Source organism: Protopterus annectens, chromosome 4.part1 (genome assembly GCF_019279795.1).
Source record: "Protopterus annectens isolate FY-2018-M chromosome 4.part1, PAN1.0, whole genome shotgun sequence".
NCBI lineage: Eukaryota > Metazoa > Chordata > Ceratodontiformes > Protopteridae > Protopterus > Protopterus annectens.
The window spans coordinates 402,646,585-402,673,074 of record NC_056734.1 but is presented as its reverse complement, the minus strand read 5'-3'; the positions used below and the strand labels follow the sequence as shown (position 1 = coordinate 402,673,074).

General features: G+C 39.7%; 1 protein-coding gene across 1 annotated transcript in view; it reads left to right on the top strand.

Moving 5' to 3' along the window:
- Positions 1-26,490, top strand: part of P3H2 (prolyl 3-hydroxylase 2) — a 1,547,814-nt gene that overhangs the window by 1,258,919 nt on the left and 262,405 nt on the right. Inside the window, exon 8 of the mRNA XM_044070221.1 lies at positions 997-1,091. Within this exon, the coding sequence (XP_043926156.1) occupies positions 997-1,091 (95 nt within the window). The remainder of the gene's footprint in view (positions 1-996; positions 1,092-26,490) is intronic.

Sequence of the window (26,490 nt, the reverse complement as noted above, 5' to 3'; positions counted from 1 at the left end):
TAAGACATTACATTTTGGAAAGTAATATTATAAATTGTGACATAGTCGAAACAATTATTGACATTCATACAGTTTTGGAAACAGACATTATTAAACTGTAACAGTGTCACAGGTGAGGGAAGAAAACATTGTAACATAAGTTTGTCATACACCAGAGCTTTATAATCAGTATGCTTTGGACTAAAACATTACAGGAAAAAATATTTTATGGATAGTGATAGATTAATTAAATGGCAAGTAGAGGGGAAATGGAGACTTTTAAAAGGACACATGATCATGAAGTGAGAACAAAAGGCCGTTGTTAAGGATAAGTAGCAAGTAATAATTAAAGAGGTTTCCTTGTGTTAATACAGCAGCAGTCTTGCTTATTGAGGTATAGTTCTTTCAGAGCTTTTTTGAAAGTTAGTATAGAGTCAAGTTGAGTAATAGAGTGAGGGTGGACATTCCATAGTTTAGCAACTGAATAGGAATAAAGGCATTGTAGGTTTGGTTACCACAGGAGGTGTTTTTCTTAAGACCTAAGGTTATGATTTGGGGTATAAGTTTGTATTATTCTTTGAAGGGATGGACAGTATTTAAGGTTGTTGAGTAGTCTGTGGGTAAGAGTAACCTGGGTAAATTGTAGGTGGTGGAAGAAGTCAAGCCAGTTTATAGATTTAATGGCCAAGCAGTGGTGTGTGAGTTGGCATATTAGAGACAAACATAGCTATTTTATAGTAGCTTGATTGTAGTTTGTTTACAAGAGATGTGTGTAGGTTTATAAGGATGTGGCTACCTTACAGTAGAGAAGGGAGAAGCAGACTCTTAGCTAGTGTTAGTTTGGTGGCTTTGTCCAGATAGAATTTGTGCCTATAAAGTTTACCAAGTTTAAAATGTTTTTGTTTGATAATGCTGAGTATGTGATTTTCAAACATAAGTTTTCTTGAAAGAAATATTTTTTAATCTGATACTTAAATGTTATTCTTACAGACTTCTGCTAATTTGTGTTTATTTCAGGATGCCTGCAGATGCTGTTATGCAGACCGAGGTGGACAGCACTGTGCCGGGCAATAACACGACAGAGCAAGCATTGAGAGAAGAGATACATGAGGGTAGGGCAAGACTGTTCTTTGCTTGTATCATTTTGTTAAATTGTATAATAACATCACTGCTTTTGTTAAAGCAGGAGAAATGGAGGAGTCCTCTGTAAAGTACATTGTGTATATAACTACGTTTCGGAACCAGTAATATAAAATGTATGCTTTATTACTACCTTTTCTGTCTCCACCAGCTGTATAACAATTCACTGAAATCAAAATGTACATTTCTTACATTGTTCCACAGGTGGGAGAGATACTTTTCTTAGTTTATGGTTGTATGCAGAACCGTCATAATAAACAGCACAAAAGTTAAAGAAATGTGACAATACAGAAGGCTACTAACAATATATATATATATATATATATATATATATATATATATATATATATATATATATATATACCATCTTTATTCCTCTCAGATAGGTTTATTGATGATGACAGCAGCAACAATAATGATCGTTGTAATTTTAATGACTTATTTTTTTTTAGAAATATGTAACTGTGGCATAAATTCCTTTTATTCAAGTGAAATATATGAACTGAAATAAATGTAAATAGTTGTTTTCCTTCTTTTTTCCTATGTGTCTGGAGAGTGCTGCTTCAGGAAACAATGGCCTGTTGATTCAGAGACAGCAAACATTCATAAGAACCACCATATTTTATCTGTTGTTGCACCATGTCAAGTGTTCCTTGATCATTATAGGGTTTAACAATATGTAATTGTTTTAACTATCTTTGAGTGAGTTTATATCTGCAAATTTGAGATAGCCCAGGAATGCACTTAGCTGAATCTTGACTTTACAGAATCGGGACTGTGAGATTAGGAGCAGTAGGAGAACTCTATGAGGCCCGCTTATGTTATAATGCACATATGATCAACTAATGCATTGGACAAAGGTGGTTATTGCATTGAGGAAATGTCTTTCTCCTCAATGTGAAGCATTCTGGGAGTTCATTATAACAACAGGTTGATGACAGACACACCCATATTCTTGAAGGATGCTAGGGAAGGCTGCTGCTCTGCGTAAATTCAGTTTTGCTCTGCATTTTTTTTCTTCTGAAATGCAGGTCATACAAGGATTCTTTGTGCTACTGCCAAAGACCTGATATCAAGTGCGTGGCTGTTACACTACCAGTGTACTCATAAACTACAGCTGTACACAGCATGGTATTGTATTTATCTTAGCTAGTACAGTTGGCTAGTGTCTATATTATGTTTTCTCCCATGTTTTCTAAAATATTTGATAATCCATCATATCCTGCCAAATGTCAGAAAGGAGAATCCCTTTAACTTGCTCACTGGAACTTGAACTATGACCATCTCATAACTACACTTGATTGTGTTACCTTAATTTAGACATAGGTAGACATAACGCTGACATAAGCTCCCTGCAAAGTTGCAGAATATGCAGAAAGGATGAAGACAGAAAACAATAAAATCTTTAATAAAAACAGTTAAGTGTTTTCATCTTCAAATATTAATAGACTTTTTTTAGAATTCTCTGCACACCCACTGTGGTGTGACAATTCAGCAATGCAGTCAGTGAGATCCAACTTTCAGAAATGGAGCATACAAAATTGCCTCCCATAGTGGTCTATATAAGAACTGTATTGTATAATGTGGTGGTGCTGCGGTAGCATTGTCGCCTCACAGTAAGACGCTGACCGGTTCGACTCTCAGCTAGAGCACCTTCTGCATGGAGACATGCGTGAATGGGCATACCTTCGTTGAAGGTTGTGTGTTAGGGCTGGCAACTCAGCACATAAAAATCAACTGCCAATCATTAGCGGACTGGATTTCCACTGTGGCGACCCCTAACCGGGAAAAGCTGAAAGACACAACATTGTATAATAGTATAAAAAGAAGTTATATCGTACCATAACATTCCATCTGTGTTGTAGATCTTTTGCTCATTCATTACAGCTAGACCTTGGTTCTGTCCTCGGAACCAATAATGGCCATTTTCCAGCTCACGCAAGCCAAAAACTCTCAGCTAAGAACCTGCCCACAATGCCCCTCTCCTAAATACTCCAGATCAGGTTTGCCACCCTAGATAAAAGCTGTAGTAATAAGAAAAAAAGGTAGGAGGCTCTGTCTGAGCAAATACCCTAACCAGGAGTTCTTACAGTCCACCAGGAATCCAGGCAGGGGGAAGAAGGGTTGGAAATAATGAATGAACAAAAGATCTACAACAGAGATGGAACTTTATGGTAAGACATAACTTCTTTATCTGATGTTGTAAATCTTTTGTTCATACATTACAGCTAGGACCGAGTCCCCAGCTGCTTAAGTCCTGGGTGTCCCTAAGGAAGGATATTCCTGAGCACCATAGAACCAAAAGATGCTCATCCCCTGGAGGCCAAATCCAATTTGTAATGAGATGTGAAGGTATGAGGTCTTGCCCAAGTGGCTGCTGCACATATATCATCCATAGAGGCTCTGGAATAAAAAGCTACAGAAGTAGCCATAGATCTAGTAGAATGAGCCTTTATTCTGGAAGGTAAGGGTAGCTTATTCTGTTGGTAGATAAAGGTAATGATGTTTCTAAGCCAAGAGGATAAAGTCACTTTGGAAACAGGTTTACCCAATCTGGGTCTTGCAAAGGCCACAAACAGTTGGTTTGTTCTCCTGAAATATTTAGTCCTGTCCAAATAACAACAAAGCTGCCAGTGCACATCAAGGGTGTGCAGAAGGTACTCCCCTCTATTAGAATGCCTTGAGAAGAAAACCGACAGGTCAATAGATTGGTTAATGTAAATGCCAGAAATGACCTTGGGCAAGAAAGAAGGGTCAGTATGAAGGGACACCCTATCCATGTGGAAGATCAAGTAAGGACTCTTGACACTCAAGGCCTGCACCTCAGATACTCTTCTCGCTGAGGTAAGTGCTACTAGAAGTATGGTTTTCCATGACAAAAATTTCAAATCACATGAATCAAAGGGCTCGAAGGGAGAGCCTGTGAGAGACTGAAGCACCAGAGTCAAGTCCCAGGGTTCTAAGGGAGGCTTGACCAGAGGTTTAACATGTAATACTCCCTTCAAAAAGGTCTTGCATAGGCAATGTGACATAAGTGAAGAATTATCAAGACCATTATGAAAATTGGAGATAGCTGCTGAATGTACAGTGATCATTAAAGCTGAGCCTCCTGCATGTAAAGGAATAGTCAGGTATTGTAGAATATTCTGAATAGTCATAGAGAAAGGGTCTAAGTTCTGATCTTTGGCCCAAATGGAGAACCTAGTCCATTTACTAGAATAAACCTTTCTAGTGGAAGGTTTGTGTGAGGCCAGAAGAATTTCACGAACAGGAGATGGGATGTCAGGCAGCCTGGCAATCAACGGAAGTGGTGGAACCAAGCTGTGAGCTTGAGAACTGTGCAGGTTCAGATGAATCAATCCCTGAGGATGAGATAATAGGTCCTGGGAATGATCCAGGATCCACAGGCTGTGAATCAGATGAGGCCATAGAAATGGGAACCAGAAATGATGTGGCCAGTAGGGAGCAATGAGGATCACTTTACTTTTCAACTTCTGAGCTTTCTGGGGAAATTTTGGAATGAGGAGAAATGGAGGAAAGGCATACAGAAGACCCGGGAGCCATTTGTGTGTTAGGGCATCCCTCGGTGGTTCCCACTGAGGGGAGATCAAGGCAAAATAGCTCCTATATTTCTATTTCAGGGGGGGAGTGAACAGGTCGCAGCAAGGCTTGCCCCCAAAGTTGGAAGATCTGATCTGCTATTTTATGATTGAGGGACCACTCTTGAGGCATCAGGATGTTCCTGCTCAGATTGTCCGCAATAAGGTTGGAACTCCTGGGAATGTGAGTTGCTATAAGAAAGCGACTGGAAGCTATTGCCCAGTGCCAAACCCTCATGGCTTCCCAACACAGGGGGTAAGATCTGGTTCCGCCCTTTTTGTTGATATACCAGACAACTGACATGTTGTCTGACTGAATTGCAATGGTTCCCGAGGGTAGGGATGAATGGAACACTTGCAATGCTAGGAGAACTGCCCTCAGTTCCAGGACATTTATGTGCAAGTTGACCTCGATAGGAGTCCAGGTGCCTTGGACAGTCTTTCCCTAAAAATGCCCCCCCCCACCCTAACAGTGAAGCATCCGTGGTCACTGTGACCATGGGTTGGGGAAGACAGAACAGTCGACACCAAAGATTCTTTTGTGGCTCCATCCACCATAGCATTTCTTCCTTGCAGCAGTTTGTAAGGCGTATCATGTGGTTGAGTGGGTGGGTTAACAACGACCTTTGTGTGGAAAGGAGCTACTGCAGGATTCTCATGTGAAGTCTCGCCAGTGGTACTAAAGTAATGGCAGCTGCCATGGAGCCCAAGAGTTGCAGTACAAGACATGCTGGTACAAACGTGTGAGGAAGGAGGTCTTGAATTATGTGTCTTATTTTCAAAAGCCTGTGAGGGGGGAGAGAAGCTTGACAGGATGTTGTGTCAAAGACCGCTCCGATAAATTCCAGTGTCTTTGTTGGGAACATCTGAAATTTGTCTTTGTTGATTGTAATCCCCAAGCGGAGAGAGAGACCTTGAGTGTAAGAGAGGCTGTGAACTAGGAGATTCCTGGTTGGGGCAGTAAGGAGCCAGTCATCTAGATAGGGAAACACCAGGAATCCTTGTAGTCGAAGATGGGCTACCACAACTGCCATACATTTGGTGAACACTCGGGGGGCTGTCGAGAGACCGAATGGCAGTGCCCTGAACTGGTAGTAACTGGCTTCCAGCTGGAAGATGAAAAACCTCTGGGAGCGGTGATCCATCTTTATGTGATAGTACGCATCCTGTAGGTCTATAGATCACATCTAATTGTCCCTCCCTAGGATGGGAAGTATGGACTGTGCTGTGACCATCTGGAATTTTTGAGGTTTGATAAATTTGTTCAGTAGGCTGAGATCCAGGATTGGCCTCCAGTCCCCTGTCTTTTTTGGCACCAAAAATAATCTCAAGTAAAACCCAGATCCTGTCTTTTCTGGTGGGACTGGTTGGATGACTCTTTTTCTTAGCAGTTTTTCTATTTCTAAGGCTGCTAATTCCCTCTGATTGGCTGGTACATCGGGGATTCGTTTGATGGGTCTGGGACTTAAGTCAAATGGTATTTGGTAGCCTCTGGATATTATTCTCTACACCCAAGCATCAGTAGTAGTAAGATGCCAGGCTGGTAGATGCAGAGAAAAATGACCCCCAACTGCTTCCAGAGGAAAGCAATTGGGCCACTGCTCAGGAGGGCTGGCAGGGTCTGTCGGAGAAATAATTTCTGGCTCCCTGGTTACACAGACCCCTTCTACCCCGAAAGGGGCATCTTCCATATGAGTTGCCCCTTCTGCCCCAGGGGGATTGTTCACCATGAGTGCCACGAAAGGATCCTTGGGATTTCGTGAACCATATCTTTCCCCGCTTCTGGTTCCTGGAGTAGGACCTTTGGGGGTTGGAAAAGCATATGCCCACAGCAGACAAGGTCTTTCCATCTTTCTCACTATGTGCAAGTGTGTCTCGTACCTTGGGTCTGAAAAGTGCAGATTCATCGACAGGCGCATGGATGAAGGAAAGTTTAAAGGGGTCTGCGAAGTCACACAATCACATCCAAGCATTACGTATCATGACAACACCAGATGCGGCAGCTCATGCTGCCCCTTGGTGGTGTGAGATATCAAACGCATTGGGGAGTTGAAGATGGATTCAAGAGTAGCTAGCTGCAAGGCTACAGTGTCATGTACCTCATCAGGCAGCACCCCCATCAAAGAGGAAGACGTTCTGAAATTAGGTCTCTCTGGAGTCGAGTAAAGTGTGCCAGATAAATCAGTGACCGAATGGCAAAGGTCTCTGATGCATAGGTCTGCTTCCCTAATCGGTCCATGGTTTAGGACTCCCTGTTTGGAGGATTGACAGTGGAAATATCTTCTGCCAGTTCCCTCCTGGTGGCAGCTGCCACAATCATAGAATCAACTGTCAGCTGCTTGGACCAATGGGGCTGGTCTTCAGGTGTAGATAAAATTTTGTCCAGCCTCCGGAGGACAGGTTCTACATTGTCTGGGGCCTTCCAGGCACACTGCATAATTAGTTTAACAAGATCATCTGCTGGTGGGGTCACCCAGGAAGTAGATGGCCAGGCATGGAAGGCCTGCAGAAACACTGATTCCTCAGAAGAAGGCTTAGAGGACTTCCATTCCCCCTGTTGTTTGAGGATTTTGAGAATGTCTCCGAATGAAACGTCATTTGGGGAAGAGCATGGGGACCTTTCTCCCTCATCACAATCAGTGTCTTCTGTGATAGATTCCTCTAGGGAGTCAAGGTGCTTCCTCTTGCACCACTTCTTCTGGGGTGGCTCTCCAGTGGGCTCTTCTGAGGAGGACTCTGGAGAAGTGGTTCTCTTCACAAGGGGTTCTTGTGACTCCCATGCCCAGGGACCCGACATAGTGGGTTGGGAGAGGAGCATGCTAGGGTAGGTTTCTGATACTGGTGTCCTAGATGCTGGCTATGAGCCTTTGGAATGAAGGGTCCTTTCCATCACCTGTACAGCAGGCCCACTCGAGCACACCTCCAGTTAAGGGGTTCCGAGAGAACTGGAAGCCGTCGGAGCCATGAATATAGATGATGCCTGCGAGACAATAGGCACTGGATTAGGTACCAAGGTACAGACAGTTCAAGCACTGTTCCAAGAAAGCATCACCTCCATCGCAACCCATGCAGCAAGGGTGGTCAGTGCCAACAGGGGAGACACTGTTGTCAGAGTCGAGACAGTATGTACCGAAGTGGAAATCGGTACCGGGAACAGGGAGGATGCTGGAGGAGGATAAGCAGGGGAAGATGAGGAAAAGGATTCTGAGCCAGGAGGGACAGAAGGTCTAGCTGGAATAGGCAATCCCCTAGCTGCCAGAAGCTGATCCACAAACCACACTAGGTCTAGTTCAGAAAAATTCCTAGTGGATCTAAAGGAGGCTGTTGAAGGGGAATCAGGTCTTTCTAGAAAAGGACTAAACCTCTGTCCCAAGAAAGGGTCATAAGTTGAAGAATATCTTCTCCTTGGCAGGTATTAGAATTTTGGTGCTGATGGAGCCGAAGAAGTTGTTGACACTGTGAATGGGGATGGTGCCGAGGCATGTACAGTCATCGGAGCCCATGGAGCTGAGGAAACTGTCGGCACCATAGACGGGGATGGTGCCGAGGCATGTACAGTCATCAGAGCCAGTGTGGGAACCAAGGATGGCACCAAAGTCAGTGGTGCTGTGGTTGGAACCGAAATAGGAATGAATACCATGGTCGGCACTGAGGGAGAGGACAGAGATCCTGGTGCTGAGGAGGTCTGCCGAGGGCGCTGGTGAAGCATAGAGCCGACTCAGTTCTGTAACTGACGGGGATGCAGGAACCAAGTGACTCAGTTTTTCCATATATTTTTTGGTGTTGGAAGGGGGTGAGACCTCCGACCCAGATAGAGCCTCCGAGAAGGGTGTCTTGAGTAACCCTTTTAAAATAAGTTTATTCTTATGTTCTGCTAGTGTCCGATTACTAAAACTAGCACAAATGTCACAATCAGCTTTAATATGATCCACGCCCAAATGGTAGACACAACAGACATGTATCTGAGTTAGGCATCTTACATCCACACTTGTCACACTGTTTAAAACCCAACTTAGCTTTGTCTGACATGGTAAGGAAAACAATGCTATCCTATAGAAAGAATAAGATAAAATAATATATATATATATATATATATATATATATATATATATGTAAAAAATATTTAAAATATAAAGATAAAATAATGAAATACCAGTGATGTTAGTTAGGAATACCACTAGCAAAAAGGGAAGGCCTGTCAAAGACAGGAGAGAGGGACAGTAACAAAAAGGGTAAAAAATTAAATTACCAAGGAAAAGGGTAGGAAATAGGCCTAGGTTATAGGCGACAGTGAAAAAAGGCTAATTTGACTAAAATTTAGTAATTTAGAAGAAAAAACTGTCATAAAATCAACAATTTACTACTTAGCTTTGAGAGAGATGACTAACATGTTTGATAAGGAATGTGGCAAATGAGATCTGAAGTATCTAGGAGAGGGGCATTGTGGGTAGGTTCTTAGCTGAGAGTTTTTGGCTTGAGCGAGCTGGAAAACAGCCGTTATCTGTTGTGTTCACTAGTAAAAATGAATGAAATATGTAAAGCATTGCCTTTGCAGTTAAATTAGCACAAGGATTAGACTAATGAAGAAACGTTTATTGTAAAAAATGTCTAAAATCACACAATAGTTTGATTATAAACATTAAAAGAAGCTTCTATGCCCTCCAACATTTCACTGGCAATTCACCTCTGGTAGTCCTCACAAAAAGAAAGGAAATTTTTCTCCTTAGCCTGAAACATTTAAAACTGAAAGAAGAAATATTTAAATAAAGATTTCAATAAGCCATAAGAAAATTAGCTTTCTTGAAAAAAATTAAAAAAATATACACCACATAAATATACCTCTCAAGAAGACCAAATCCATATGTTGACCTGTACTTGAATAATGAGTGCTTGATGAGCAGTTTATACCAGATTGCCTGTCCTAGGCTGGAAGGAGGTTTTGGTCCTGCCCAGCAATGTACTACAATGCAAGTGGAGGTTTTCTTGTCATTAGAGCCATAGGACAAAGGGAGATGGGACTGGTGGTCCAAAGCTGGTGGCTACAGTCCTCAGACAGTGTGTGTATTGGCAGGGAGGGGGGTCATGACCACATCAGGAGAAGGCAAAGGTTGTCTCTGTTGTGATGCTCTCATGTCATTCTCCTTGGGTGGATTACAGTGCTATAAATGATAGCAGGGCCACAAACCACTGTCGCAGCTGCCTGCATGATGGCCCTTATCCCACTTTCTCTTCATTTGGGAGTAAGCAGGATGAGGGAACAAATGGCTGAGGTTGCTGGGGTGGAGGGTGAGAAGTTGATGGTTGGCAAGCATGGTGGAAAAGCTGTATAAAAATATAAAGATTGTACTCTTTTTTTCTGCTCCTATTGGCATTTGCCTAATATTTGATTATTTCAGCCAGCTCTGTGGCTCTGACTGATAATGCTCTGACTGTGGTTCCTTCAATGGCTCTTGAGTCTGTATGAATTGCTGAGGGAGGATGGAATGAGAGGCTTGCTTCTGGCTTATTCATCCTGGAGGTGAGGGAGGGAGGTGGTGCTGACCCCCCCCACTTTGGTGACATCTAGCAAAAGCACTAGGGTTACAGTAGTAGATTATGGGCCTATGGGGCATTCTGCATGCACTGCCATGTTGCCCTCAGAAGGCAAAATGCAGGGGAGCTTGACAAGCTACTGATGGGGAGGTGGGTGCTAAGCCTGGGGATGGGGTAAGCTACCCCACAGTACCAAAAAACTTGGCTATTCCCCACCACCTAACTCACCTCTAGGGGGAGCAGATGGGCTGATAGGGCTTCCAGGTCAGTAGCATATGGGTTTTAGGGCTCTGGTCAAGGCCAGGAATGTCCAGCTCTCACCGCTTGCAGAACAAATGGCTTGATTGGGTGCAGGTAGAGGAGCCATCAGGTGATGTCCTACTGGGAAGCAAAAAAAATGTGACAACTTCCCTTGAAATCAGACATTTAGGACCCCCCATTTCCTGATGCATGTACATTCATTCCCTATTATTTTCTTGTGGTGGATAGTAGGGGGCAACAGCTGATTCTCAGTGTCTGTGACACTGTCATATTGCAGGTTATAGCCTTTAATTCCTGCCATACACATAGTTACATCAAGACATCAAGTCTTACATTTGATATTCAGTAAAGTAACTGCAAAATACCTACATCTGGTCCTGTATGCATGTGTGCTTTTTAGCTTTTGTCATCACTCTGTCTTTGTTGTGTTTGCTTGCTGCAGCAACCCAGGCACACATCAAAAGGCTATCAGAGAACAAAAATACTAACATTCTGATTAAGGAAGAGTTGGCCTCCTGTCTGTTAACTTCCTGTTTGCCTTTTTGGCCATTATGTACCCAAGTCACTAGCTGAAATGATGTTTCCAGTACCGCAGTCTGGAATTGCCATGACACCAGGTTGTTTGCCTCTTACTGCAAGACCTGAAGTTATTTGTTGATCTGTTGCTGGAGAGTGCATATTATGAAAACTGTGAGATAGGTTATTTCAGGTTTTGAAAATGTGTACTAAACTGCAATCACTTGCTTCCAGCCATGTAGTCAGGATCATGATGGGGAGCAGGATATGTGCTAGTGTTCAAATAATGATTGTCATGATACTGTCCTTCTGTCACTTGGTCATACTTGTTTACTAGGCAAGTGGAACAGGAGACCATTGAGAAGCCTTGACCAGTTTTGCAATTGTCACAAAGCACCATCAGTTTACATGATTTGCCCAGTAGGCAAAGGGTGCATGAGGGAGTACTGGAAGCAGGTCATTACAGCCATAATCCTCTGTGCAAGCTAGCAGAATCCATGTTCATTGCTAGACAGATGCTCTGGTATTCATCATAAGGGTTTTTTATGTCTTCATGAATATTGAACATACATGATTAGAAATTACTTTCATCAAACAGCTTATGAAAGGTGTGCCTTCTGTAAAGAATCATTACAGTGCATAAATCAGTAATCTGTGATTCCAACAATTATTAGCACTTCTAGGTCAGGATCTGAACTTTATGGCCATGAACAGCTTTGCCAGAGTTTCTTTCATTCCCATTTGACATCAAAAGAGTTACCACGTTAGTAAGATGAGTTGCTTTCAGCGGCTGTTTTCTTTCTCACAATGACTTTTCTACCTCCTGATTCAGCTTTATGTTCTGTAATAGTCTTCAGCAAGCATTGAAGCCCTTCTGTTTATATAGTAGTCTGTTTTGTTTCTTACCAAACAATGGGACTGCACTAGATAATATCTTTATGTTATCATTACAGATGTGCTGTCAAAGACTTAAATATCTGTTCTCAATTTATATCCCTGCACTGGGATTAATGGCTGGGAAACCAAGCCTGTTTTGGGATATATATGTCCCAGATTTTAAACATTACAGTAGGGGAGGGTCAGCAGATGTAACTTCTTTAACAGGCTAACACCATAACATGGCAGATGACTGACTGAGGACAGGCATGACAATTTTCATTCTATCTCTGATATCTGCTTTCCAAGTTCAAACCAGGACTCATATCAGTTCTAATGTGGCGTCTTGTACTTAAGATGGTCAAGGACTCATTTTGTTTCATGTCAGCAAGCTATTCACTCTGCAACAAAAATGCTACTTTGTAACTATTTGGCTTCCCAGTTTATCTGCTTGTATTTTATGCTTAACCTGGTGACCTACAAGGAAGCTCTGCTTTACTTCAGCTGCAATTTACCATTATTCCATTGTGCTGTCTTTTGGCTTTTTTTTTCCAATCAGTGAGTTTACGTTTTATTGGATTTTCCAGCTTGGAATTTTTCCAGGAATTAGATCAGCTGCATGGTGTAACAGCTGCACTGATTCAACTAGTTGTGTGCGTGTCTGCTGTTTATGTTATCTGATTAATGAACATATGAATTTATGTACTGAAGCTCTGGATTTTGTTCTTAGCTTCTTGTTATTTTTTTATTTTTTTTCCTTAACACAGTCATTATGAACAGTTTGGCAAGTTTAGTACTGAAAATAAAACTTAATGAAGTAACTTCTCATCCAGCATTCCTTATACTGGCTTGCTCATAGGAGTGAGGCCGCCAGCCAGTTCATAAATTGTGTCAGTCAGCAACTGTTGTGCTAATGGTTCATCGAGGTGTAATTCAAGGCATCCTGCTACAGCATTGTGCGGATTGCCTGCTTTGTGTGTGAGCATGCGTGTGTGTGTGTGTGTGTGTGTGTGTGTGTGTGTGTGTGTGTGTGTGTGTGTGTGTGTGTGTGTGTGTGTGTGCATGCCTGAGAAACAGAGATATGTTCATGTACTGGTATGCACATTTGCAATGTGTACTATCACTGTATAACATTCCTGAAATATGTGAATTCCTATCATCTATGAGTATTCTCCCTTGAACCTTTTAACACACCCGTAAATCAGAGGCCTGCAGATGTTTCAGGCAATTATTGTGCAAATGAAGTAATAAGCTAAACTATTAGTGGATGAAATACAACTGGCTGCATTGGCAAAACACTCAGCTCACTGAGATGTATGTAGTCATGTGTAAACTGGTTGACTGTTGAAAAAAGAATTGTCAGTCACCTATAACTTACAAAATATTCTGAAAAAATGTCTGAGAACTGACAGTTGCACAAGTGTAAAGACATCTAGATAGGTAGTAACATATGATAAGTTGAAACTCCAGCTCACTAAAAATGGGAGTAATGCTGTTTGGTATGCAAGGAAAACCCCACAAAATGGTTGATGGAAGTTCAAACAATAGACATCTGAGATGAGAAAATTCACAAAATGGAAATCTGAGATGATTGTTATGTTGCCAAACTTCATGAAGACATGTTGCTAAGGTGGCAGGAAAGTGAAAAGCTTGCAGCTAAACAAACATAACCAATTAAGCAGCAATCCTAGAGAACATACTTCTGAACTGCTACGATTAAGGCATTGCACTGTGATTTTTGACCCTCGGATTTAGCCTTGTTCCTCCCAGACTCACTGGCTTTCCTCATGAAATCAGATCTGTTTAAAGGCAGACATATGAAATACTAAAGAAAGCATATGCAAAGATTCACCATCACTAACAATATGGATTTTCATTGCCTGAAAACCATCTATTCTGAAAAATAATAAATTGCTCCTCTTTTTGACCCTCTGTTATAATTTGTAATGACTAGAGGAATGGAGGCATGGTACAGAATATGTTGAGATATAATAGAACAAATATCACAGGCTAAAGTCCAAGGGAATCAAATGGTGAACAGTAAGCTATCACCAAAACCATGGCCAATGCATGCAAGCACACCTGCCCAAACATTGTAAAGAAACACAACATCATAAGTCAGTACAGTGTATTACACTAAATCAGCATTAAATCCAACAGTGTCGTAACAGTGCCCTGCATCATGGTTACGTATCATGACCCACATGTCTGAGACACTCACAGAGAACAATTCCATTGCTGTCAAAAATCACTTAGCAGATGGAGGCATGCATTATCACCCACCTCCCCCGAATGGTACCAGAGATGTCCCCCTTAACACACAGCCTTCTGTATTACAGCTATGGTAGCAGATTGCTGATGGTAACATATGCAGGCCAACAAATTCCAATGTCATATCACTCTATTCCACTAATTCCAAACTTCCAAACAATGTTTTATATATGAAAGGGAAGTGACAGAAAACTCCCACATAGACTATGACATAGGAGGTATGTTCAAAGTAGGTGTTTGCTTTTCAAGAAGCCAGGCCTGTATATCTCTAACCCCTTGGTAGTCAGAAAGCAAATCATATCTCTCAACTACCCAGATTGTCACAGAATGTCCAGATTTTTGCCACATATTTTTGGCCTGTTCCTCATAAAATTTGTGGTTTTCTGGCAAATCACTGATGATTTAAGCCAGTAAATAATGACTTACATTTGAGTTTCAGATTTGAAATCCTTCAGAAAATGCATGCTAACACAAATCCTGTTATTCTAGCAAATGTCTAAGTTTATATGTGCAACATTTAAAATCTGTCCTTATTTTTGGTCTTTGTACCTCCATTATTTTAGGCTTTGTCCAGATTTCTTGCTCTAAGAGGTCGAGTGGTATGCAGCCAATACTGTTTTGCTATTGTCAATGTCACGGGGTCACAGGGTTGGGAGGGTAGCCTAAGGGTTGGGAGGGTGGCCTAATGATTAAGGTGTTTGCCTTACAAACACAAGGTGCAGGGTTCGAGTCTCACAAGGGATAATTGGCTAGGCTTAAAATGTCTCGCAAGGGCAGTTAGCTTAGTACTAACCTATGAACCTATGAACCATGCTTTAGGATATACTGACCTCCCTGGAGAGTTACCTCTTTCACAGAGAAAGCATCCAGAAAGTGGAAGGCTTGTCCACAACTGCCTGTCTCTCCATCTTCCTCCACTGTGTCATTTTCAGGTGACTACTTAGTGTAGTATCTGGGACAGGCTGAGTGCAGCACTGGACAATCTTGGAAAGTACTGTATATTGTCCAATGCAGAAGTTTCTATCTTGCTGGGTAAAACCTGGTACAATGACCCAACCTTTTCTAGGAAAGGTGGGTAGTGGTGCTAAGGTTCAGACTTTAGAGTCTACTGTCCACTGCCCAAATTCACATTAAACCTGCCACTCTACCTTGTTATATCCTTTAGAGTGTAGGCCCACTAGACCATCGTTCTCTCCTTGTGGCACTGGTTGCCATTGGGAGTAAACATCAATGTATTATCCTGTGATGGTACACTGTGGTCCTTTAGATGTGTCTGTCTAGTCTTAGTACACATTTTTCACCTTCACTTCCTTATTTGCCATTTTGAGTCCACAAAAGCCTGTGAATGCCCATTATATTTCTGCCATCTGGACCTAAAGGGCGGGTATACCAGTCTCCAAGGGCTAGACAGCTGAAGAGCGTGGTCTACATTCGCTGTAACAGCTACTGCTATGGCATATTGGAGTGCAAGATGTTTCACAGTCAGTGTATAGCTTCTGCATTATGTCTGTCTCATTCATTCTGCTCATTTGTGAATTTGGTAAACTTAGCAGAAGCTGTAGTGAAATTACTGCACATCACATAGTATTTATATAATAGTTCTCAGTAAATTCATAGTTTACACAATTTCCAAAGCACTAGACAGGGAAACTAAGAAATTTTCACATGCCACAGCTACTTCATAATAACTTTAATGCTAGGAATAAGGTTCCACTTAAATATGAATATACAACAGTGCATAAAGATCAAGGAAAACTCAAACAAATGCAGTAGTTTCATAAGTGTGGTCTATCATCATTCCACTGATGCACTTTGAAAGAGAAGAGATCTAAATATGTGGTTAAAAACTGATCAGTTTCATTATTAATTGCAGTGTTGGCTATTGCAAAAATAAGCAGTTCATACCGTTATGTCAAATCACTCTTTTTTCATCATAAAATGTTAATAAATGTAGAAAATTATAGTATTATAGCAAAACTAAGTTACTTTTTTGTTCTTGTATTTTAAGACTTAAGCTGTTAACTAGGAAAGTCTGACTGGACACATATTCTTTTTCAGTGAAGGCCCAGGGAGAAAAGCTCCAAAAAAAAGTAAAAAATGTAGAAAAAGTACAAAAATGTAAAAAAGTACAAAAATTAGAAAAAGTACTAAGTACGGGAAATATAAAAATAATTGATCTACATACATGACTGAGAAGCTGCAGAAGAACTTTACAAAATTGACGTACTTATATGACTGACAAATTTCAGAGGAGCTATACAAGATACAGGTATTACATATGATTCGTGTTAAAATTTTCTGTGGGGAAATGCGCATTTTAAAGTTACAAGCAGATATGTACAATGTCAAATACAGACATGTACACAATGTCAAATACAGACAAATATACCATTTGCAATTTAGAAGAGCGCAGTAGGACATTGGTAAGGTACAGGCTTCTGAGATTATATGTGTACCAGAAACTAGCCAGGAGAGGTGCAAGAGCAGAGCCAAGTTTGGGTGAAGTGTGAATGTAGACGTCTTTGAATTGTACTATAGAGCAATTAGAGGTTATTGGGGCTGGTAGTTTGTTCCATTTTTCGGGAATGAAGTTTGAGAAGACTGTCTCCTGCTGAGTTGTTTGCTTTTGAGGTATTAAGAAGTCATTGTTTGCTGGAATGGAGAGGGCAGTTGTTGGTGTGTGGTTGTATAACATTCTGGACAGCAGTTTTTTTTCTGGTTAATACAGGATTTTATGGGCAAAGGTTAATTGATTAAAGAGTAGTAGTTGCAGTAGTTCTAGCCAGTTTAGTAGTTTAAGAAATGTACAATGATGTGTCCTATATGGGGAGTCTGTGGTGAACCTATCAGTTTTATTATAACAGGATTCTAGTTTAGCTAGATCAATTTTTCTGAGGTTGGTTAGAATGGGTGAGGCATGTAGGAGTGTTGCCAAGAGGTGTGTATGAGCAATGGTAACTTTGTGTTTACGGTCAGGAAGTGTTTGTTTCTGTAGACAGCACCTAATTTCTTGCTTAGTTTCTTGATGGTTTGAGAGATGTGAATATCAAATTTCAAATTGTTGTCAATTTCAACACCTAGAACTTTGGTGTGGGTTTCTGGTGTGATAGTGGTTTCATTTTTGGATGTGGTATTGAATGACAGGCATGATGGGGGAGTTCACTTAGGGCAGAAGAGAAGGAGCTTGGTTTTGTTGGAATTTACAATGAGTTGAGTGTTAGTTTGCCATGTTTCAGCAGGTAGAAAAGAATCTTGGGTTATGATCTGGACGTCTTGTAGGGAGGAAGCTGTGCATATTAGTGGGGAGTTGTCTGCTTATTGTATGACTGTAGTGTGAGACGTAGAGGTGTGGAGTCTGTTTGTGAACACAGAGACTAATAGAGGTCCAAGGATGGAGCCATGGAGAACTCCTAATGTAACTGGAAGAAGGGTGCAGAGTTCATTTTGCCACTGAACAGTCTGCTGGCTTCCTGATAGGTAAACTAGGTAATAGAAGGAATACTAAGGTTCAGGGTGGAGACAATGTTCAGGGTGGAGACAGTGTTAATAAGTTTGTTGTGATTTACCATATCGAAGGCTTTAGAAAGGTCCAGAAAGATGGCCGATACAAAATTTCCATTATTTCTATAGTGATTCACTATGCTGGTGAAGGACATTAGGGCTGTGGTTGTACTGTGATAAGGACAAAAGCCATGCTGAGTGTTTGGCAGTAGTTTTTGTGTGTGTAGGTAATGTATCAGTTGTGTGTGAACTACTCTGTGTAGGATTTTAGACAGGGGTGACAGAATGGCAACTGGACGATAGTTGGTCAGTTCGGGGGAATTACCACTTTAGTGTAAATGTAGAAAATGGGATATTTTTAAAATGTCAGGTTCTAAATGTTTTGAGATCGATCTGTTTATTAGTATGGCTACTGGATAAGCTATAGCTTCTGCTGTGATTTGCAAGAAGCCTGCACTGCAGGGAGTTTGTCTGCTGATAGTGTGATTGGCTTTAATTTTTTAAGTAGTTTTTTATGAAGTTAACAGAGACTGGTTGTAATGTAAAGGAGTCAGTGCTATAGTGGCATATGAATGGCTTGGAGGTGGCGGGGGTGATCTGGGAATTTGAGAGGGCTTGGATAGTTTCTGTGAAGTATTTATTAAATTGATTTGCTATGTTATCAGAATTACTAGTTGTTGTCAGTGTGGGTGGATTTACCTGGATGTAGAATATTATTAACAGCAGCCCAGAACTTATGAGGGTTATGATGTTTCATTTGAATATTATGGTAGTAGTCGATTTTGTCAAATTTAACTAATTTCTTTGCTTTGTTTCTCAATTGTAGGAATGATAGTTCTGCGGCTTGAGATTTGTTTTTATGAAACTGCTCCAAAACTTTTATCTCTAGCAATTAGCAGGGTTCCATATTACTTACTTAGCCGAGGTGCATAATTGGCTTTTACTCTAATAGTTCTCAGTGGTGCATGGCAGTTTAGTATAACTAGAAAAGTGGTGTTGAAAGACTTAATGCGTCTTCCATGGGTTGTTGTCTAAGAGCTTCCCAATTGCAGCTCTGTAGTGATGACATAAAGTTGTTAGGGTTGAAATTTTTTTATTTCTGGTTATAAAATAGGTGGTCAGCCTAATTGATGGGTATGGGTCCTTAAAAGAAAGGTTGGTTGATGGTCGCTAAGACCATCAGGCAGACAACCTGATTGAGAGCATAAGGTAGGGGTGTTAATCAGAATCCAGTCAGGGATAGACTGTCATTTGGAAGATTTGTCTGTCCTTGTAGGAGAAGTGATAGCTTGGGTGAACCCATAAAGGTTAATAATGGTTGCTGGATTTTGAGAGGAGCAGGTGAGCCAATCAATGTAATGTCCCCCAACAGGATTGTTTCCTGAGGGAGGGCAATGGAGATCTAGTGAAGTAAATTTTCTAGTGTGGGAATATTATTCCCAGGTGATATGTAACTACCTATAATACTGATGTGTTTCTTGGGGTTAATTTTTAGCTTAGTAAAGAGTAACTCTGCATTGTCAAAGTTAGGGATAGTTAGCTTTAAGCTTTCAACTGTTAGTGATTTTTGAATAATATTGCTACTCCACCACCCGTTTTGGTTGATCTGTCTTTATGCATAATATTGTATCCGGGAGCTAGGATTTCATTGTCACTGTTGTCGAGTTTTAGACAGGTCTCAGTTAGAGTAGTGGGAGAGGAGAGCATGGAAATCGTGTACTTTTACCTTCACTTCTAACATTCATGTTGAGAAGGAATAGGTTAGAATTGTTATTGTGGTTTGAAAGAGCAGTATTAGATGAGGGGGTGGTAGGGCTGATGGAGACACATTGTTGGGGAAGTGGACCAGGGTTTGGATGTATGTTCTCAAAGAGAGTTAGTTGCTTAGTAAGTTGAAATAGCAGTTTGGCAAGTTTGATTTGAAGTTTAGAGTATTTCTGGCTAGGTTAGAGAATGCATGCATTTTATAAAGAATATAGCATACCTTCAGTGATATAAATTGTTATTAAACTAAAGTTATTTTTTGCACATCAGCTGAAAACAGTTTCCCAAATGCAAAAACAGAGCAGTGTTTTCCAGCAAAAGATTACATAAAGCCATCAGGAATGTTGCAGTGAGACAAGCAAATCCATCCTCATAGCTCTCAACATGCATACTCAGTTCTTTTACAACAATTGCTGGTCCAGAATATTCCAAATGATGTTAACATATGTGTGTGTGTGTGTGTGTGTGTGTGTGTGTGTGTGTGTGTGTGTGTGTGTGTGTGTGTGTGTGTGTGTGTGTGTTTGTACAGTCATTCATTCATTTTCATTTGTTAACCATTTAAATGAACTGGGCTTTGGACCCTTCTCAGGCTTACCTGAACCAAAAAGGCATAGATGACAAAATGATAACTTGCAATAAGACATATACAAACCAAGCATACCTCTCAGCTGTCCAGATTTTTCCCTCATATGTTTGATCTGTTCATCATAAAATGTGTGGTTTTCTGGCAAATCACTGAGCACTGAAGTCACTAAATAATGAGATACATTTAGCGTCAGACTTCATCTCTTTCAGAAAATGCATGCAAATACAAATCGTGTTATTCTAACAACTTTATAAGTTTATAAGAGCAATATTTAAGATCTGTCCCTATTTTTAGGTCTGTATCCCCAAATTATTTTAGGCTTTGTCTAGGTTTCTTGCACTAATTGGATGAAAAGTATGAAACTAAGATGCACAGATAACAGAGTAAGTACAGTAAAAGACAATGTTTTCAAAATAAGCACAGAGATGATACGCAGACGTATTGGTGTAATTACCTAGTTAGGACAATAGGAAGTAGAATGGGGGAAAAAAAAAGAAAATTTCTTGCCAAGACAGGAACACAGACATGTCATGCCACCTGTAACAATTAACTAATATGTGCAGAAAAAAATAGTTTAGCATAGCATATGTTGTTTAATAATGACTTTAAAGTTTGAAAAGCTAAAGATGCTTGTTCAGTGGTCAGCGTAAGATTAGATCCAAATCACCAATGGTCATTGAAGCATTTGTGTTTGTTCTACTCAGTTTGGTAAGAAAGGTGTTTTCTACATGTTAATAGCTTATTTGTATAGCTTTTTAAACACTTTTATAATTTCTTACATTTTAAGCAATGACAGAGGTATGCATACATTAACATAAGACACACCTTATTAACATTTCATTATTTTAATGCATTATACATGCGTGGTTTTCTAAGCTGCTCAATTTCTGCCTTCCCTTAAACCTCATTCTTCCTCCTGTACATTGTTCTGTTTTCATTGTTCTCAAAATTTCCATTTAGTTCAATGTAATTTGTTCTTCCCTTTTTCTAAAGAAACTTGTTCTTTTACCTCCTTTGTATTCAGTTACACTTGGACTAGATTTTGATTTCTGTTTTCTACTAATTGCTTTTTAGAAGTCAGTAGCATTAAATTTAGTGATACCTTAGTATGTCTGGGCAATTCAAATCCTATATCTAATCTCAAAAGAATAACTTCGTTAGTTACACCCTTTTGCTCCCCCAATATTTTCTGACAATGCACTAGCAGGGAACTTTTAAAGTCTGCCATTTCATTACCTTCACAGAAAACATGATCGTCTGTGGAATGTTGTTCCTGGATGTGGGCACTCATACTGTGAAAGTGTATTTACTGATAGTTGTGGTAAAATAAAATACCTTGTTCTTCATTGCTAATTGATAGACAGTATATTTTTTAAACCTGTTTTGAAAACTGTTAGGTTTGCCACCTTTTCAGATGTCCAAAATGGAATGAAGAAGGGGTGGCTAAAAGTATGATATCAACATGGGATGTAGTCATAACTGTGACACAAGTATGGAGTACAGTGATGTACAAAACTTAAAACATGATTTATCAGACTGTTTCAAGTGCTTTTTCTGGAAACACTTGGGTTATATATTTTATGCCACTTAATTCTCTGTAAACAGTTTACCTCATCCTTTTGCAAAACGCTGGTGTTCCCTGGCCATGGGTAATAACAAGGTAATACAACTTGATTCATCAAAGATGACATACTCAAACAATGGAATATGTATTGCACTCACATCAGCATCTTTAAGGTTGAAAGCCAAGGACACCTCCCCATCATGTATCCATCAACAATTCATTTTTTTAATTTATTTTTATTTTATTTATTTATTGATTGGATAAAACCACTAGACACATACACTTAGGATAAATAAACCTTAAAAATGTATACAGCGCGACAGTAGTAATAGGTGCAAAGGAAATGACTGCTCATGTGGATTACACTGTACTTTATTATTTACTTTTGATAACTTTGTAAGTGAGCTGCACTCTCCCGCCTCTTACCACCCATTTTTTTCAGTCATAACCCAGGCACAAGGCAAAATAATTACATACATGACAAGAAGTAAGTAAGACTATAAAACAATAACAGTACCAGTAATTTGATAGAACAGCAACAACTTGCAGAAAAATAGCAAGAATAGTGTACTCCAAAAACACTCGAAGCCGATAAAATCCACAAATAGCACACTTTATTCACAAAAAATCCCTGTGGTTGAGCGCTTTCATCTGTGACAGTACAGATTTCTTCAGAACCAATTCCTTACAGCAGTACATTCTATTTATACAAGTTTCGGCGCCAAAAAACCAATTAAGTCTTAAAACAGCAATGTTCCCTTAGAACCAACACTCATATGGTACTAAATAAAATGCATACTGAAATATTATATACCTATTTCAATGTAAAAGTGCTACAATATTTAAAATATTTAAAATGTATATATCCAGTTGATGATTTTAAAATCATTACATTAATAATAAAAATCACATTCAAGAATAAGTGAGAAATAAAACAATAAATTAATAAACCTCCAATACACTCACATATTGCATAATGGATCAATATGATACTTATGGTGAAAGTCTAAAACTCAAAAGACCTTTCTGTAAACAGATATAACTCCTTGTCAAACATGTAAACAAAGTAATGTATTTTCCTTTTGTCCCTCATAGCTAAAATCGTCCATTTAACAAAATGAACACAACCTGTTGTAATAATATATTAGAAATGTTATGAAAATATTGTGAACAATTAATTATTTTATTTTAAAATTCAATAAAGTGCGTGTAGTGCAGTAACATTAAAACTAAGTAAGTGTTTACCTAGAAGTACTTAATTCAATGCTAGCAAGGGTTTTATGCTAATGAAGTCATTGATGCCAGGTCGTGTAGTGGCATCGAAACAAATTTGCCATCTACTTTCTTTCCATGCAAGAAATGTCTTCCAGTTTCCACCTTTATCCTTGACGTCTACTTGGTCAATAATTGAAAACCTAAACTCATGCTCTAACCCTTTTTCTTGTATGTGTCTGTATAGTGCATTTTTAGTGTCCTCTCTTTTAATACTGTACATGTGTTCATATATACGCCTCTTCATCTTCCTCTCCGTTTTGCCTATGTAAAAGGCCGGGCAGGCGGTACAGGTTGCTATATAAACTAACCGTTGGGAATCACAATTACCTACTGTACAATGTACCTTCGAGTGCATGATGTTTTCAAGTCTAATGGTGTGGGATGTATTGATGTGCTTACATTGTTTACAACGTCCACATTTTTTAGTCCCTAATATACTCTTTTTGTCGTTCTTCTTCGTTCCACCCTCTAGTAAGTTTTTAATGTTGTTTCCTGTCTTATACACTGTACATATCTCAGTTCCCACTAGGCTCCCTAAAGTGCCCGCAGAAGTAATGAGAGTCCAATGTTTCTTAAGAATGTCTATAATCATGTGTGCAAACGGATTGAATCTTATTACACATACTCTATTGTCCCAATCGTTACTCTTGTTGTTCTGTGTAATGATGGGGCTCCCTAACAATGGTTTATATTTAAGTCCCCATTGTGCTTTTACAAAAAGGGTTGTGTTTTCCAATAACTTTTTGGGATATCCCCTTTCTAAAAAGAGTTGTGTGATGTTATCTAATTCTCTGTTCATATCTTCATAAGTGGATGTCATCCTTGCTGCTCTGATGCACTGGCCCTTTACTATATTTTTGAATATGTGTCGTGGGTGGCAGCTAGTGAAGTGTATATAGTCGTTAGAGAAAGTTGGTTTTCTGTAAAGCCTTGAAATGAATCCAGTGCCTGTATTGCCAATCCACGTGTCCAGATATGCGATACCCTTTTTCTCGTATTGATACGTGAATCTCAAAAAGTCCGTGGTGTTATTGAGGTATTCCACAAAAGTTGTGATCATCTCCGTTGGGCCAGTCCAAATGATGAACACGTCATCCAAGAATCTAGTATAAAGTTTAATATATTTGTAGAACTCGCATGAAAATATGTACTGGTTTTCCCACTCTAGCATCACCATGTTGGCGAAAATAGGGGCACATGATGCTCCCATGGCTACCCCTCGAGATTGTCTATAAAGTTCGCCTTGGTGCTCTATATAGTTGTGTTCTAACACCAAACTCATCATGTCCATAATTAAATTAGTTCTGTCCCAGCTGCCTCCTAGATATTTTCTTAAACTACTCAGGAAATGTTCCAGTCCTGAATTCACAGGTATGCTGGAAAAGAGATCTTGGACATCAATGGTTACGAACGTCAAATTTTCATCCCACACGTCCATGGTTAATTTGCTTAAAAAGTCCCATGAGTCTTTAACCAAATGGTTGACTTTGGCGTAGATATGCTTTGTCCATTTGTCAATGATAGTACCTATCTTAAATGTCTTAGACTTAGATCCGGAGATAATAGGTCTAAAAGGTGGATTAATTTTATTCTTATGGATCTTCGGGATTCCAACTATGCGTGCCAAGATTGGATATTCAGTTTTAACGTAGTCATATAATTCAGTAGTAATCCGTTTGTCAATTAAGTACTCTTCTATGGCATAATCAATGCGTCTGTACCCGGTGTTTATCTGATTAAGGGATGTCCTTTCGTAGTTTCCTGAATCATGTAGGATACTGTTTATTTCTTTGTGATACTGGGTATTGTCAAAAATCACGACCCCACCACCCTTATCCGGTTTCATGATTCTGATCTCGTTGTTGATAATGAGATCTTTAAGGCACATTCTTTCACCCATAGTTAAATTGTCTGTAAACGCATTGCCTACCCCTTTGTTGTTCCTGATGTCGTTATATATGTGATATATGTCATGACAGACCATGTTTTCAAATATGGCCACCTGTGGGTTCATGGTTGGTACATATGTGCTTTTCTTTACTAAGGTGTGGTGGTTCCTGTCATAACTAGTGCTGTTGGGGTGGTCGTGAAATAGTATAGCTAAATTCAACCTCCTACAAAAAACTTGATTTCCTTTATAATGTCAAACACGTCAAACTTAACCGTTGGTATGTATTTCATTCCTTTACTAAAAAGGGAAATGATATCTTTAGTTACAGGTAGGTCAGTGTAGTTGTACACATTAAAGCCTTTGTGGCTGCTGATCTTAGGTCCTCTGTTGGGAACTGTGTGTGACATGACTTCATCAATGTCATTGATGATGGAAGATGGTGACTGAATGGGGTGAACCCCTAATGTTTTGGAATGACCTACATCTGTGACTAGCTTGTTAATGGGGCTGCGATGGTTATCTAATATCTCCTTTGTTGTTTCTTTGGCGCAGGAAAAAATCTCCCCCCTTGAAAATTTTCCTCTTCATTCTTGTGTGTATATCTCCTTTTGCCTCTAGAATGTGCTGTCTCAAACATACCCTCATTCTCTCTGTCTTGTTTCGGCCATACATATGCTCTGTCATTTCTGTATGATTCCATGTCTCGATCTAATTTGTGCAATTTCCTCTCAAAAACATTTTTGACTTTAATTGTAGCCTGGTTGAACTGGCTAGAATAACAATCGTACCATTTCTCAAACAGTTCATCCTGTATAATAGATTCATTCAAATTGTACACCTCCTCTAAAAGTAATTTGGCTTTCTGTTCATTATGTTTTATAAGGTACTTCATGTAAGTCTGTCCAAAATCATCAAACATTTGATTAAAATCAGTTATTACACTACCATCTATCTGAATACCTAATGGCAATTTAAAAAATCTCAGTCCTTTAGGGACTATTTTTAAGAAAATACATTTTTCAAAATAAGCTATGTCCATCTTTACACATTTTAACTGTACCAATTTCTTGCCCAATAAGTAAATTCTAGATTTAATGTCATCTTTTTTACTTTTACTAAAATTAATGTTTTCAGGCGTTCCATTGAATTGCCCCTTGAAATTATGCTTGTTCACAAAATCAAAATCATCTGATACAAAATTATTAAACATGTTATACAGTCCAGTATCATTAGATTTAGTATTAGTTCTTCTGTTATGTATACTTTTAGGACTTAATAATACATCATTATTAACAACAATACCTTTACTACAGTGGATAGTTTTGTTACCCACTGTAGAATAAGTCCTTAGATTCTCGTTGTGCTTTTTAGGTCGAGCACCCAGTCTCTCATGGTCAGCATTCAGGTTGACCATGCTGAAATCAAAGGTGAAGTCCTCCTCTAAGGATAAATTTACTGCATTAGTTACTAAATCTATGCGTTGGTTACTGTCCGTTGGTGGCGCTTCTCCCTGGCCATTGGGGATGTCGCTAGTGTAGCTACAGTTCGCCCCATCGTCAAGAACTATAAATTTGGCCCTTACTACGTCCTCGCTATGGCTATCGTTCCAACCTGGAGCAGTATTTGTGTTAACTTGCTTCTTGACATGAGCGGAACCTCCGCTCTCCATGACAACTGCTGTAAGCTTGTTAACCATGTCGAGTAGCCTGTTGACGTCATCCTTTAGCGACGTTAC